This window comes from Neopsephotus bourkii, unplaced genomic scaffold (assembly GCF_033783945.1).
Source record: "Neopsephotus bourkii isolate Nb327-2 ecotype Australia unplaced genomic scaffold, CSIRO-AGI_Nbou_v1 NB_42, whole genome shotgun sequence".
Taxonomy (NCBI): domain Eukaryota; kingdom Metazoa; phylum Chordata; class Aves; order Psittaciformes; family Psittacidae; genus Neopsephotus; species Neopsephotus bourkii.
The window spans coordinates 1131603-1146037 of NW_026900559.1; the positions used below are offsets into that span (position 1 = coordinate 1131603).

A 14435-nucleotide genomic window follows, 5' to 3' on the forward strand; every position below is an offset into this window, starting at 1 on the left:
GGGTTGACATCTAATACTCAAATTTCATGTCTGTAAGCAGCTAGAAATCCTCTTTCCCTTCATTTCTTGGGGTGATACAGTAAACTGAACAAATCTGTCAGAACCTGTAAGCCAGAGAATAAAGAGTATGATTTTTGCATAATATTTGCATGACAGAAAGTGAACCAGCATGATCTGTCTGTCTGCAGTGATAATAGAAAAACAGACTCTTGATATTGTTTAACCCTCAGAGCAATGAAGTACTAGTTTAAAAGCACAAGTGGAAGTTGAAACAAAGTAAGAGAACATACTTAACATTCATATGAACATACGAAATTCATAGAGGACTGATCTGTATTTGATCTGAGATCTAATGTTCTCAAGCCTTTTCATTTCTGGAATACAATGCAACCCATCAGATTTCTCCTAACCTACTTTCAGATTACACAGTGAGCCTGTAAGATGGAATGGGTCATTTCATATCAAAGCAGAAAAAAGACTAATTGGATGCATTTAAAGTAGAATAATGAAGGCTGCATAATATCATCCTACTAATTCCATTTTGTGTTTTAATAAAATGTAAACCAGTAACACTCCATTCTAAACTACACTTTAAGACAATGTGTGGTAATTGTTTATATTTTGCAGAACTGTATACTTATCCAGAGGTGCTGAAATTAAGTCCCATGCAAAATGTACAATATTTGCAGAATTCTGATTTGAATGCAAAACTATAATTTAATAGTAGAAATCTTTTGCATGATGCCTCATAAGCACCTTTTGAGCTATCAAAGCCACTACAGAAATCCTAATTGTGTTATGATGATGTAGTTTTCAAATAAAGAGTTAGTATTATTTTTAACATAGGCAAGATTTTTAAAAAGTGGAGAAATCTCAGATTGTTTAACATTAAAAGACAAAATACACAAAGTTTATTTCACTTGATGTAAAAAAACCCTTATCATATGGCATAGTGCATCTGGGTAGAGCTATTCACATACGTACCCTTAGTAATCAAAGTGAGAAATGATATAATAAGCATATAATTTCATACTGAGTAGGACACTCAGACAAAATACTTCAGGTCTCTGTTGCTTCTAAATAAGAAAAGTTTCAAAACTTTTCGTAATCATCTTAGACATTCCTCACCAGGAGACAGGTAGCTGTCATCAGCTGCTCCTCACATCATTTCCTATCAGTGGGTAGGCAGTAAGTCTTCCTGGGAACTTGCAGGAGAAGGAACATCTCGCTTGTGTTTGGTAGGTGTGAGCTTCCACTGCATTTACTGTCAAAGGTGGAGGAAGTCATTGGCAAGTTAGGAATTAAACGGAAGTTTAACCCAAGTACCAACTTCCTTCAGGCAAGCATCAGAATCAGAACTTGGGAAAGGAGCCACTGCATCTACAAGTCCTGAACCTGCTCTCTGAGCCAGAGGTTCCCAGAAGTTGCAGAACTCAGAGTTGTGCCTCCCAAAGAGTTGAGCTCTAACCTTAGCAGGAGCTGAGAGGCAAGTGCTGTTGCCTCTTACAGAGCTGAGATATTGTATTTACTTCTGAGAGAGGCAGTGGGTCTGAAGCCATCCTCCCCAGCCTACGAAGAGAATTGCTGGTGCAGTGGCTCTCCTGGAATTCCAGTAAAGCTGCATAGAGCCACCTTGTCCAGATAGCAGTGATCTGGGGATGCATCAGACTAGAAATGGCAGGAGGGTGTGCAATCTGTATTGATCCACTAGTATCAGAAGTGGAAAATCATACAAATGGTATTTCATAGGATATTTCAAATTCTCAGTGCTTTTCACAGATAAACATCATGAAGAGAACTGCTGGTTTAATCTGACTTCTTCAGGATGTGAAGCTTGTGTGGTTGTACTAACCAGCAACCTGTCCTGATAGATTTGAACCTGTTGGCTGATTTTAACCAAATAGGACAGATACATTGTTCTCCTCTAAGATTTATGAAGTGGGAATCAAGACTGAGTGGTTTTTCTCATTTCTCACAATTATTATTGATGCACATAGTAATTAACTTTCAGGCTTTTTCCTCCGAAGTTTTCATTCTGTTGTTTCTTTTTTTATAGACAGTCTAAAATCCATGTGCTTCTTGAACCAAGATAACTTTTAAAGCATATAAGGTTAATTAACATGTGGCAGCCAGTATTGCTGAAATGATATATGTTGTATGCAGTGATATATGTTGTGCACACTGATTGATGCAATAGAGGAAATTATTAGTTTATATGAGTGTAATTCAGAACAGAAAACCTTTCATTCAGAAGCTATTGATAATATTCAGTTTTCTTTAACACTGAGCTGCAGATGGTAAAATGGGCAAAAGATTCACGCAATGAAAATTACTTACATTCTACAGAAATTACAAAGTGGGAAAATAGAAAACAATAGCAAAGGCTTTAGGAGGATGAGGAGAATGACCCTTCGATTACTATCTAAACAAAGCAAACCATGTTCTCTGTTCTTAAAGAAAAAACAAGTTTTATACATGGGAGGGAAAAAGTAATTAAGGGATTTCTGGAAACTGAAAGAGCAAACTACTTTCAAAATGATAGCTGCATATTGAAGTTCTATGTCATCTTCAGACAATGGCAAGCAGTGTCATCCGCAACTTATCTCTGCTGCTCAGGTTAACAATGAGAGCTGAAATACAAATATTGAAGGGTGAGGTAATGCTGTTGAACAGCAAGAAATACTACATTAACTGTGGCAGTGTCCTCATTTACTTACAAAATAGCGCCAAATCTTCAGATCAGTGAAGCAAACGACAGCCCTGTTGGCAGCTGGAATGTCCCATTGATTCTGGATGCTTAAATCTACCAATGACCATACTGCTGGAAAGAAATCTGTTCCTTTCCCACTCAGAATTAGATTCAGCCATTGAAAACATTGCATTTGTGATCTCCATGCTCAGTTATGGCAAATCTCTGTATTCAGGGTTAAAATACTGATCTCAAAAATATAAGATTGTTTCCAATGAAGAAAAAGCCAGTACCATGAGTTACTGGTGACACCGAATGTTAGTGGTCCCCTGTAAATATTGAAGTAGATTCAAAGATACACATCTTCAAATTTCAAGTCTAGTTAGATGACATGCCCCCAATAAAGCCTTTACCTTCTGTAATGTCAGTGTTTCACTGAAATTACTCCAGTGTATGGGAGACCATTTTTTCTGGAACTTATCTCCCTAGCCTAGAATTAGGAAGCTAGGAAGTAGGAAAAAAATCCTCACACATTATTGTCATGCAGATGGACATCACTCTGTGAATGAAGTGGGTTTTAATATTTGATTTTGATACTCATTGGTGGGCTGCTGAAACCAAACATGATTCTACAACTTCAACCAAGAAATAGCAGACACACTTTTTCCTGCTTCATTCATTATCTCTCAGTAATGAACAGACTGCTACTCCAGACCCTTCCAAAATATTCCACAAAACCCACTTTTATTCAATGGTTTTCCTGAATATTATAAAAAGTAGCCATTGTTGATGGTTTATGACTTTTGTTAATTAAAAATAAGATAGGTCATCCTACCTCATCATTTGTATATAAGGGAATTTATTATCATTAAACACGCAATAGTATCCTTGTTCTCAAAATTAAATCTCCAATGTCAAAAATGCAATTATTTTTTTTCCCCAGCCCAATGTGTCAGTACTCTATCTTGTTTAATCCTTATTATTATTTCCTTAAAAAAATCAAAGCTTTTTATTCTTGCTGAAAACAGTGCTTAACTCTGTTTTCATTTAATTATTATGAAATGCGGTTACAATTCTAGAGCAGAATACGTGTTGCGAGACAGCCAATGGTAATCCTGTCTCTTATCTATCAATTTAGAGAAATCAGACAGTTTGTTATCAATGCTTATTGTTCTATTGACTTGAGTAAATTTTAGATGAGCTCCGTTGTGAGTTCGTCTGATGGTGAACCTCTGGTGAGGACCAGGCATAACCCAACAGCTACTGCAAATTGCATTAGGCCTCTACAATTAACCAAACAAATAAATCAATGGAGGAATTAGCACATTGAAAAGTCACCTCAATAAGAGAATAAACCATGTAATCACAGAGATGGCTGTTTTCAAGCTAGGCTAGAAAAGGCAGGATTCAAACCAATTCTAAGTATTCTTCCTGAGCATTAAAATATAAAATTCCTATGGAAGAGAAAAAGACTAATTGCATTCTTGACAAGGAAAATTGAGGGAATGAGAACATCAATTGAAGGAATAGCTGATAAAATTATTTAAATGACACAAATTTAAAGATAGATTTAGACAAGAAGTATGATGAGCAAGTGAAGGATTAAGCCTTTGAGTATACAAAGAGGCTTTCTTTCCCATCTGATTCCAGTGGAGATGAAGAGACCATTTTACTCTGTAATTTAACAAGATGATGCAAGTATTGTAATGAAAAATAGGAATGAAAATTGCATGTTAAAATACAGTGTCTCAAATACTTTTTGTGGGAATGTGAAGAACAAACTATGTTCAAAGATAACACAATTAACACTTTTTCTGTATTATTTCTTGAATGCAAATTTTGACATCTTGATATAACTTCTGTGGTTTTAAAACGTTCTGTGTCACGGAAGCTTCAAGTTTCATAAATTACTTTGGGGGAGTTAAGAGCTGAAAGCCAGGCAATTTCATCCAGAAATGCATTTTTGGTAAGGTGAAGGAAAACAATACTTTGCAAAACTTACGTTGCTGTTCTCCAGATTTGTTTAGTCTGAAGGGTGAGGATCATGCAATGGCTGATGTAACAGCTTTAGCAAGTGCTAAAAAGCATCAAATGAAACCTGCAAATTTGAGCTTCTGATTTGTATATATTAGCATGTAAGAACTGTATAAAATAATCTTTATTTGAGCAGTTTTAGATTAGAGATCCAGTGACATGGCTAGATTACTACAACTGTACTGCTCCTGCCAAAAGAGAGTAGGAGACACAACTACAAGACAAAGCTTCTGCTTCTAGCTCAGATTATGAACATTATGCTACATTGAATTAAAATACTGTTTGCTTTAAAACTGGTGAATGATAGATGTATTGCACTGTTTAATAGCCATCTTGGCTCCACATTAATGCAAAAGTTTGCAGTTAATCTGAAGCAGCTTCAGAAAAAGGATCTGTAAGTATAACTTATGCTGTGCAACATCTGATGTTTTGCTTACCGAAAGATGAATATGAGAGGCTTGCGGTGAATAAACTCATTGGTTGCAAAGAAAATACAATTTGGCCTAGAAAAAAGGGAACTAACATTGAAATCTCTGCCTTGCAATTCTATTTTGCACACCCTGGTGCCAGCTGCAGCCACCACTCAGATAAGCAAACTGGTGAAACTTCACTGATTATGAATTAACAGACTGGGGCTAGTTTAATCACAGCCCCATCCCTACCCGTTCACATATAACATTAAAAAAAAAAAAAAAAGAAAAAAAAAAAAAAAAAAAAAAAAAAAAAAAAAAAAAAAAAAAAAAAAAAAAAAAAAAAAAAGAAAAAAAAAAAAAAATCTGAGCTACAAAGCAGTGTGGAAGTGCAACAATAGAACTTTGATTCAACTCCTTTTGCTCTGATGCTAGAGCAGAGTGTGAGTCAAAGGGATTTTAAGGGACTGTGAGGGGCCTGAACTTCAGGGAGCTTCAGTAATCACAAACAGAGCAGGGGTGTGCGACATCCTCGGTATTCCCAAATGCAAAGCATAGGCACGGAATCTTGTATGCCAGCATCACAAGCAGATGTTTGTCTTCAGCTCTGCTTCCGTGCCCAAGTCTCTGAGAAGTGACCTGTATTCACTCTATGCCTTCTGATGCCAACCCAAGCCCTGCTGAAGCTGCAGAAGGTGACAGCGCAGGCCAGGCTGCCCAGATGAGAGCTTCCCTCACTGCTCACCAACCTGCCCAAGGCTGCCGTAATCAGCCGTAATTGCCCGGGCTGTTATCTCCCTGCAGCCTGCGCCGCGCTCCCAAATACCGCTAATTGAATTGCTATAATGTTTGCCCTTCCTAATGCGGTGGGCTGGCGAGGGGAAGATGACCCAGGGGAGGCGGAGGACAGGGGGGGTGGGCGGCGGGCGGCTCTTGGCTCCCCTCCCACCCTCCGGGGGTGCCCCTCCTGCGCGGCCGCGCTGCAGCCCATAAAGCGCAGAGGGAGCCCTGGTCGAGAGTGTAGGTCCGCACCTGCGGACATGCAGTGAGCAACCATCCGCGGGACTGCAGCCCTGCGACCAGCATCCGGCGGCCGCTGCGAGGGAGAGCCCGTCGTGCTCCAGATCAAGGTACTTCCCCTCTCGGCCTCTTTCCCAGTGGGAATTTGGGTGCCAAGCCGGCACCCGCGGCGGGGATGCTCGCGGTGCCCCGGGGGATCCAGGCAAAGCGGTATCTCGGACCGCTTACTATAATAACACTGTTTCTTTCCAGATGCAGAGGTGCACTAGTTTCCTGTTTCTGTCTTTAATCCTTTGTGCCACCCTGTCAGAAACAATGGGACTGGTTTTCTCAGTAAGTACTAACTTCACCATTGGAGGTCCTTTTATCCATTGGGCAGCATCCATGTCTCAGCTGTCTACTAACAGTAAACCTTGCAGTGGTATACACTGTATTTTTATGTAGGGGTTAGACAAGATGCAGCACCTGAAAATCTTTTGAGTATAACAGGTTTTTAGTTAAGAATTTAGGGATTTTTAAATACTAGCTCCCTTGTAAACCAGTAATATGGCTAAAGGGGAAAAGGAGTGTCTAGTTTATAGACCAAAATTGAATGAATGTCCCATCTGACTTGGAAAAGATGGTGCATGTATGGACTTCTTTTATAGAAACTGCTGTGTAAGTCCTCACAACTAAAAGAAAACATTGCTGTTTGCTAAGGTGATTATCAGGTAGCAATATAAACATGGGGTGTAGAGTAAAAATTTCTGCCTCCAAAGTGTGATTTGCAGTTTCACTTACATGGTGTGCAATCTGCACACCACATGGTGTCAATAGCAGCATCATTGACTTAGGTGAGGAGAGGGCAAGAGTTCAGTTTGCTTCAAGATTATTGGCTTTTATTTTCTACAATATTTCTTGATTTGGAGCTTTCAGAAGATATTTTCTGCTACAAGAATGTCAATTTGGGTGCTGTTTGCTTTGTCTTCAGGATTTGCTTTGTCTTTAGGAAGCACTGTGTAGTTCATGCAATAGCATACCTGCATTTTTTTCCTTTAAGGCAAAAGAAAAAAGGGGCTGGACTTTGAATAGCGCTGGTTACCTGCTTGGGCCACGTAAGTCAAGCACTTGTGTGCTTTCCATCATTTCAAAATTCAGAAGTTTAGCTTTTTTCTTCCTTGTAAACCAGTTTACTTTAGTGTGCTGATTACTTTTCAATACCGTAATTCCATCTAAACCTGCAAGACTGAAGAAACTAATTTCTGAGAACACTTGTTTAGATGTTTATTGCATGTATCATAGAATTATCTTATCCAACTCCTGTTTTTTCTAAAGCAGAGCTGTGCTGTGATGCTTTATATCCAGAAGCACATCTGGTCCCTCTTTGTACTTCTGAAATGTCATTTTCATACAACAAATAACATCCCCCTTCCAAAGTGTTCTAGTGCCTTAGATGTGAAGGGAAGAATGACAAAATGTGGTATTTGGGGACTTCTCAAAGTATTTCAGATTTCACCTTTAATTCTATTTGAAAATGGCTTTGCTGCCTGGCTTTTCTATACTACTCCCCCATCTCACCCTCCCAATTAAAGCAAACCAAATTAAAACAATAACATACAAACTCACAACTAAATATTAACAGTTCACTATGTGAAAAATAGTTACTGTAAAATGTTTTTAAAATACAGGAACACATCGATTTACAAAGATGGAGAATCACAAATGTAGACCATAAGAAAAGTGACATGCAGTGCTAAGCTGTCTCAAGTATTTGTCCTTCTACCATTGTTTCTTGTTAATGTAATAACATTCATTAGCGATGCTTCTGTGTTTTTCATTCTGTTATAATTGACAAATACTACAGATACCTTAAAAAAAGAATGCAAAGTCATAGTAAGTATCCTTAAAGTTAGCTAAAAAAAGGATTAATGCATCTTAAACATACTAGAATCATAGAATGTGTCTGTAAATGTCTGAAAGTATATTTACCCTGAAGCAGATCTAACCAAATTGGCAAACACACTGTGGGGAAATGTACTTGTCAAAATGCCATTTATCTAAGACTGGATAATAGGAATCATCCTTTGTTGCAGGTCGTATTGATCAGCTTTTACTGATAAACGAAATGCCCACTGCAAGGGGGAGAGAAGAGGCACCAGGGGCATGTAAGATAGTTTTTGAAGGTTATTCACATAAACTATCTATCTGAAGTTTTCTTTTAAGCAGATTTACTGCCAACACTTTCTAAAACTAAAGGAAAGAGTAGCAAAAGTAACTTCCCAAATTACACATGAATGTACAAAGCTACACTTCTTTTACAACTTCCTCTGAATTCAGTAATGGCTTCAGCAAGTGCATAGTACAGGACAGGGTCTGTAAATCATATGAATCATTAAAAAAAATAACCTTTCATCTGAATTTGTTCTTTATTGATGCATTAATTGCTGCTTCATCCTTTTGTACATCAAAAGTCCCCACTGTGATCTTTGAAATCCATGAAAAGCAAGCAATATAACAAAGGCTGTTGTTAAGTCAATTAACTCTTCTGATATTTCATTTACCAGATGCAGTAGATAACCACAGGTCTTTTAATGACAAACATGGTTTCACTGGCAAACGTGAAATACAGCCTGAGGAGGATATTAAAGCAGGTAATGAAATTCTGAAAGCTGGTATTTTTCATTTAGTTTGCATGTTTAGTAATTTATTTACTTTTATTGAGTTAACTGACTACCTAGGCACAAGGCTTTAACAGAAATCCTAATAACCGCCTGAAAGGAGAAAAATGAAATTTGGCCATTCAGTGTGCTCTTTGTCATCTTTTAAGACATCTTGGTGCCTAGGGAAAAGTACATTTATGTTGCTTTTAAAGTATAATAGATCATATTACTTTGAATAAACCTAGGGTTGTTTTTTTTTTTTCATAAGTTCAAATAAGTATTTCAAATGTCACCCTAGACATTTTTTTTGCCACCAAAGTGAGCCACAAAGCAATCTTCCAGTAAGAACAGCTATAGAAACTGGGAAGTTGTGTGTGTTGGGCTTTATTTTTTTGGTCCCCCCCACACACACACACTTGAGAGCTGAAACCAGACTTCAAAGCTGCATGGTGCATGTTGTAAGAGACCTCATTGCTTCAGAAAGTCAATGTTAAGTCTTGCAATATTTCCTATACTTAAGCAAGATGGGTTATTTTTATCAAGAGATTGAGAACCTGGTCAAAACCGAAGTCAAGTCAACATAATGTTTTGAGGTTGCATGTATCAGTGTAATAAATGCCAATGAAAAGGGTTTTTTTGTTGGTTCTGGGTTCACCATCCAAAGTTGGGCCTCTACAATATATGCCTACATTCCCTTAGGAAGAGAAGCTGACACTCTTAGGGTTTATTTTGACAACCTCCTCCAGAATAAGATCTAGAAAGTTCTGGAAAAAAACACCCCAGGTTATTTCTCCTAAGGAGAAAGTAAATCTGCTGTAGATCTCTAAAGTGGACTGGGATGAACCTCATCTTTAGACTGTTAAGAGTTATCTGTTCCTCACTCAGCTGAAGAAAGCAGTGCTTACTTCAGTACTAGTGTGTTCATCTCTGCACTGAGGGAAGACAAAGTCCCAGCCCCTGAGCTCTTGCAGGCTATTTTAAATCCACCCAGCACAATGTAAATGTGTCTAATGCTAAATAAGTTCATAAATGTAATGTGCTCAATTATAACTTTATGGTCATAATTACTTTGTAAGTAGAAGAGTAACATTAATGTATTTCCTAGTTGTTACAGTCTCAGAATGACTGTCAATTTAGTTCCTAACTGTTACTTTCCCTGAATAGACTGTCAGTTTATTTCTGGTACATAGCTGCATAGTAGGGTTGTGTGTGTGGTGTTTTGGTGGCAGTTGTTTTGTCTGTTGTTTTGGTGGTGGTGGTTTGGTGTTCTTTTTAGGAGAAAAGGAATGGGAAAAAAAAAGAACCTGCTTCAAACACTAGTGTAAAAATAATACTTTGGCAGTCAGAAACAGTGTGAAAGGAAGGCATTTGTAATCTAACAGAGCAGTTCATGTAGCAGCATGTTGCCATTTGGGGGTATACTACCAACTCCTTTACTTGAATATGATTTTTAGGAGTTATGGAACTCTTTTTGCTGGGTACTCCTGCACCTCTAAAATTACAAGTAAACCCCATCAAACTTGTCTGGGTGTGACCTGAAAATTTATATAACTGCCTCTGTTATGAACATAATTTTAGATGCTCTTCTCCCATCAAAAGTTTTCTTAGAAGCTGAAGTTTATTATAGAGTTCCTATCCAAAGGATATTTTAATATAAAACTTGGGTAAGGAACTTGGGATTCTTACTTTAATTGAAAAAAGAAGAAATTTTATTAAACTAAATTTTGCTGATTGCTTAAAAAAGTATCTTAACATGTTCTTACTGTAAAAGAACTTGTGCAAGGAATTGCATAGCTGTGTCTTTACTAGAACCTGCAAGTATCTATTCTGCTATGCAGAATTAAGGTCAATAGAGTATATAGAAATATTAATGTATGATATGCTTGAGTCACTAAAGAAAAATATTCATCCAACAGATATGAATTGGTAAAAAATTCTGAGTCGGTAACCTACTAATATAATGATTAATCATAACAAAGATCCATAAGAGGTTAGGCTGGGAATAAAAATTAAGGAAATCTTCAAATACCACAAGTATTATCAATGTATGTAATAAGAGCATCTTTGTGTCAGTTCAAAGACTAGATTTCAAGACTTTTAGAAGCAAATTCCTTAAATACATTCTTAAATGCTGATTCTCTGTGTACCGGAAACCTCTGTGTTCCTCACAGTTCCCCATTGATATTGTTTGTTTGTGCTAGGCTTTTGACCTGTATGTCACTAGAACCCTAAAATCTTCTTTCATTATGGAAGCACTCCCCCTGCTGCAAAGTCAGTCTTTCAGACTTTTATGAGATTAAACACATTCTCTATGGTACTATCAAGGGATAGTATTTTCAGTGATGTAATAATGGAGTGTCAGCCAGATACTTGTACCCGTCTGATCTGTATGTAGAGAACTCAAAATCTCATGGAAATTACCTCTCCTTTGTTCTCCAATATAGAACAATCATTCATCCTGCTGGTAAAAAGCAAGATAACTTCCTCCTACCCTCTCCTTTTTCTTTTTTCAGTAGACACAGAAAGCATACTTCTCTACCCCCCAAAGTGCAATAACAAGCTCCCAGGGAGCTTGATAAACCGGGCCATTTAAAAAGCATCAAAAGGTCTACTTGCACAAGATCAGAGGAGTATGTTGCATTAGATATAAAAACATACTTTTCTGAGCTTTTGGGCTACAATTCACTACATTATCATGAGTGGATTATTTGGAACAAAGTCAGACTATCCAAAGAGCTTCCATTTTGCAAAGCCGATGAATTTGCTTGCTAGATTTACCTTTCCCTTCAGTCAGAGGCTAGTGGACATAAAGGAGGGAGTGGAGAACAGAGGATAAGTTTTCTGCAACTTAGCTTATAAGGCCTTTAAGATCATGACCATTAAGGTGTCAAAGCAGCTCCTATGCAGCAATACCATATGAAGCTGGGCAATTTCGATTCTGAGAATTGCAGTTACCTACCTTTATGTGGCTTTACTCTTCCATGAAAGGAGGTGTTTTGTTAAGGATTTTAAGGAAAAAGAAACTTCAGATAGCTTTGTTTTGAGAGTACTCATAAACCTAGCCACAATGTCACACACAACAGATCTTTTTACCACGTTAACATGAAGTAACAACCCGTTTGTTTTATAGGGAATCTTGGAAGACCACTGGCTGATGAAAATATTGTGCGCACAATAATTGAATTTTTGACTTACTTGCATCTTAAAGGTTAGTGAATATCTTTTTAATCTTTCTCACTTTCTGGTGTGGAACTTACTGGAAAGATATTCTTATCCTTGAAAGTACATGTCTGGTACAGGTTTGAGTGTGCAAGACTTAGAGCAGCATCTCTCAAGGCAGCGAGGAACTGTAAATTCCAGTTTAGTGCGCTTAGGAATAGGCCTGATTTAAACAGTGCATGTGGTCCTGCCAATCTGCAGGTCAATGAATATCCAATAGAGCAGGGTTCTAATATCGCTTTATTTTCACAGTGCCCAGAGTAAATTATAACAGCTACCACTAAAATCGTGTGGACTCAGCTTTTAGAAGAGTTGAAAACAAACTAAATACAGACTGATTACATGGGGGTTAGTATAAATCAATTCAATAAGACTTCAGTTTAACGCCAAAAACAGTTGGTTGAAATGCTGAAAGACTTGCTGGTGGCAAAAGAAATACAGTTCCCTTTCACATGTGCTCTGCAATAAAATCACATCATGAAATTGGAACAATGGTAAGCTCAGTGTTGGCAAACAGCTCAAAATGCTGCTAGTAAAAACTGTGGAGACTCAAAATTGTGGCAAAAATTGTAAAAATTAGTTTACAGCTGATTCTATAAGAATGGTATATACTTTATTATAGCATTACATGAAGAAGAAACCTGGCTGCTTCTGAGTTGTCTTTAGTTTTTATTTAAAACAAACAAAGCTAGACTCAAACAAAATTCTGATCTTCAGATAGTTCCGAAACTGTCTACAAAATATTCAGAAGTATGATATAGACTTGCAAAGAAAATAACAGAACGGAAGAAATACAAATCACTTATTCCCTGGGACAAATAAGTAAAAAAGGTAACAATTCCCTGTTTGGGATAGTGATGACAAACAGCTGTCTTTATTCAGAAAAGATGGTATTATTATCTGGTTTAATAAATAACAGAATCTCCAGATCATATAAAATGGCTTTTCCCTGAGATATTTCTTGTATTCCCAGGTTTCAAAAGACACAGAATGTTGTATTGTCCCTTAACAATATTTATTAGCAAGACCCAGTACTAACTCTTCCACAAAATCAGAACTGTAGATTTAGGAGGTGAAAAAACAAGCTTTATTATGGTAGAGATGCTTTAATAATTTTGCTCAAATGAAACTTTACTACATCAGATATATTAGTTATGCTCCTTTGAGGGGAGGGGACAAACTCCCACTAATGGCATTCAGAATCAGGAATGCTTTTTGATCTGCAAGATGAAGTGAACATTTAGCTGCTAAGAAGTACTTTGGTGATAACTAAAAGTGGTCTTCAGCTCTCGCTCTTAAAAGTTGTTCCCTCAAGCTTTAAAGGCTTCCCATGTGGAGCAGGCCGTAGGATGGCAGGCATAACTGGATAACATTAAACCTTTGAAATGCTATCATTCTGTCATTGCTGTACCTAAAAAGGTAAAATTATATCAGGATATAATTATTATCAGATTATAAATTACTAACATAAAAGAACAACAATGGTTTATACATTAAAATATGAAAAGTTCAAGGATTTGCCTCTTACAGTTGAGAAGAAAAAGATGAATGTGTATACTACTGAAATTGTATGTCATTATTTAATTGCCAAGATTAATATGCATACTTACGTATGTGCTACTACTTTTATTTTTCCCTTTTTGCAGAGGTGGGAGCCCGTGACGAGCTCCCTTCACCAGAGGAAACAAACCAGACTTGAAGAATGGGTTTTTATTTTGTTGTAGTGTAGATTTAGGTTGAATTTTAAACAGAAGATCCAAAGGAGAGAAAGATGAGAAATACTGTTTGCATTAATCTGTTCAGTTGTAAACAGCATTCTGCCTTCTGTTTTGTTTGTGTCTCTCTGTTTGCCTCTCACATACCCCCCACCCCCACCTTTGCCCCCTGTAAAGTTATATTGTGAAATTTTTCCTTGGTATGTTTTTTCTGTAGGGAAATGCTAAAATAAAAGTAAAGAGCAACTACATTGTTTTATTTTAAAATCAAATACATACCAGCACGCCATATATCATATACAAAGCCCAGGTTAAATTAATAGATTTACACCAAATTTATGTGTAGGACTTCTATTTCTATGTCACCAAGAATACTGGGTCTGTGTTCATTAATGAAGAAACTCTTCAATCCACCCTAAGATTAAAAAAATGTTTTATGAGATGTTTTAGTCTAAGTCCAGCAATCACTTGGATCCATGCTTAATCCATACAGAAAAGCTAGGGCCATATACAATAACTGTCATATTAAGAATGAGGAAAGTTTTGAGAGGCTACCGAATGTTAGCTTTTTCACATACAGCTGACTTTCATTGTATTCATAGTGCAATGGAATATCATCCTTTAAAAATGCTGCTATGCATTGGAGTGCACAGACTGACAAGTTTTTAAGAACTTTATTACATAATCTCACATTTAGCATAGCAGAACG

At 37.2% G+C, this 14435-nt stretch overlaps 1 protein-coding gene across 2 annotated transcripts; it reads left to right on the forward strand.

Moving 5' to 3' along the window:
• The first annotated feature begins 6103 nt into the window (after nt 1-6103).
• Nucleotides 6104-13975, forward strand: GAL (galanin and GMAP prepropeptide). Of its 2 annotated transcripts, XM_061346829.1 has the most exons (7): nt 6104-6263; nt 6406-6486; nt 7193-7247; nt 8226-8297; nt 8697-8783; nt 11923-12000; nt 13658-13975. In XM_061346829.1, exons 2-7 carry the CDS (start codon nt 6406-6408, stop codon nt 13708-13710), a joined length of 426 nt encoding a protein of 141 aa, XP_061202813.1. In that variant the 5' UTR covers nt 6104-6263; the 3' UTR covers nt 13711-13975. The 2 variants fall into 2 exon arrangements, with proteins under 2 accessions (XP_061202813.1, XP_061202821.1); XM_061346837.1 differs by lacking the exon at nt 8226-8297 and having other exon boundaries at nt 6109-6263.
• The last annotated feature ends 460 nt before the right edge of the window (nt 13976-14435 follow it).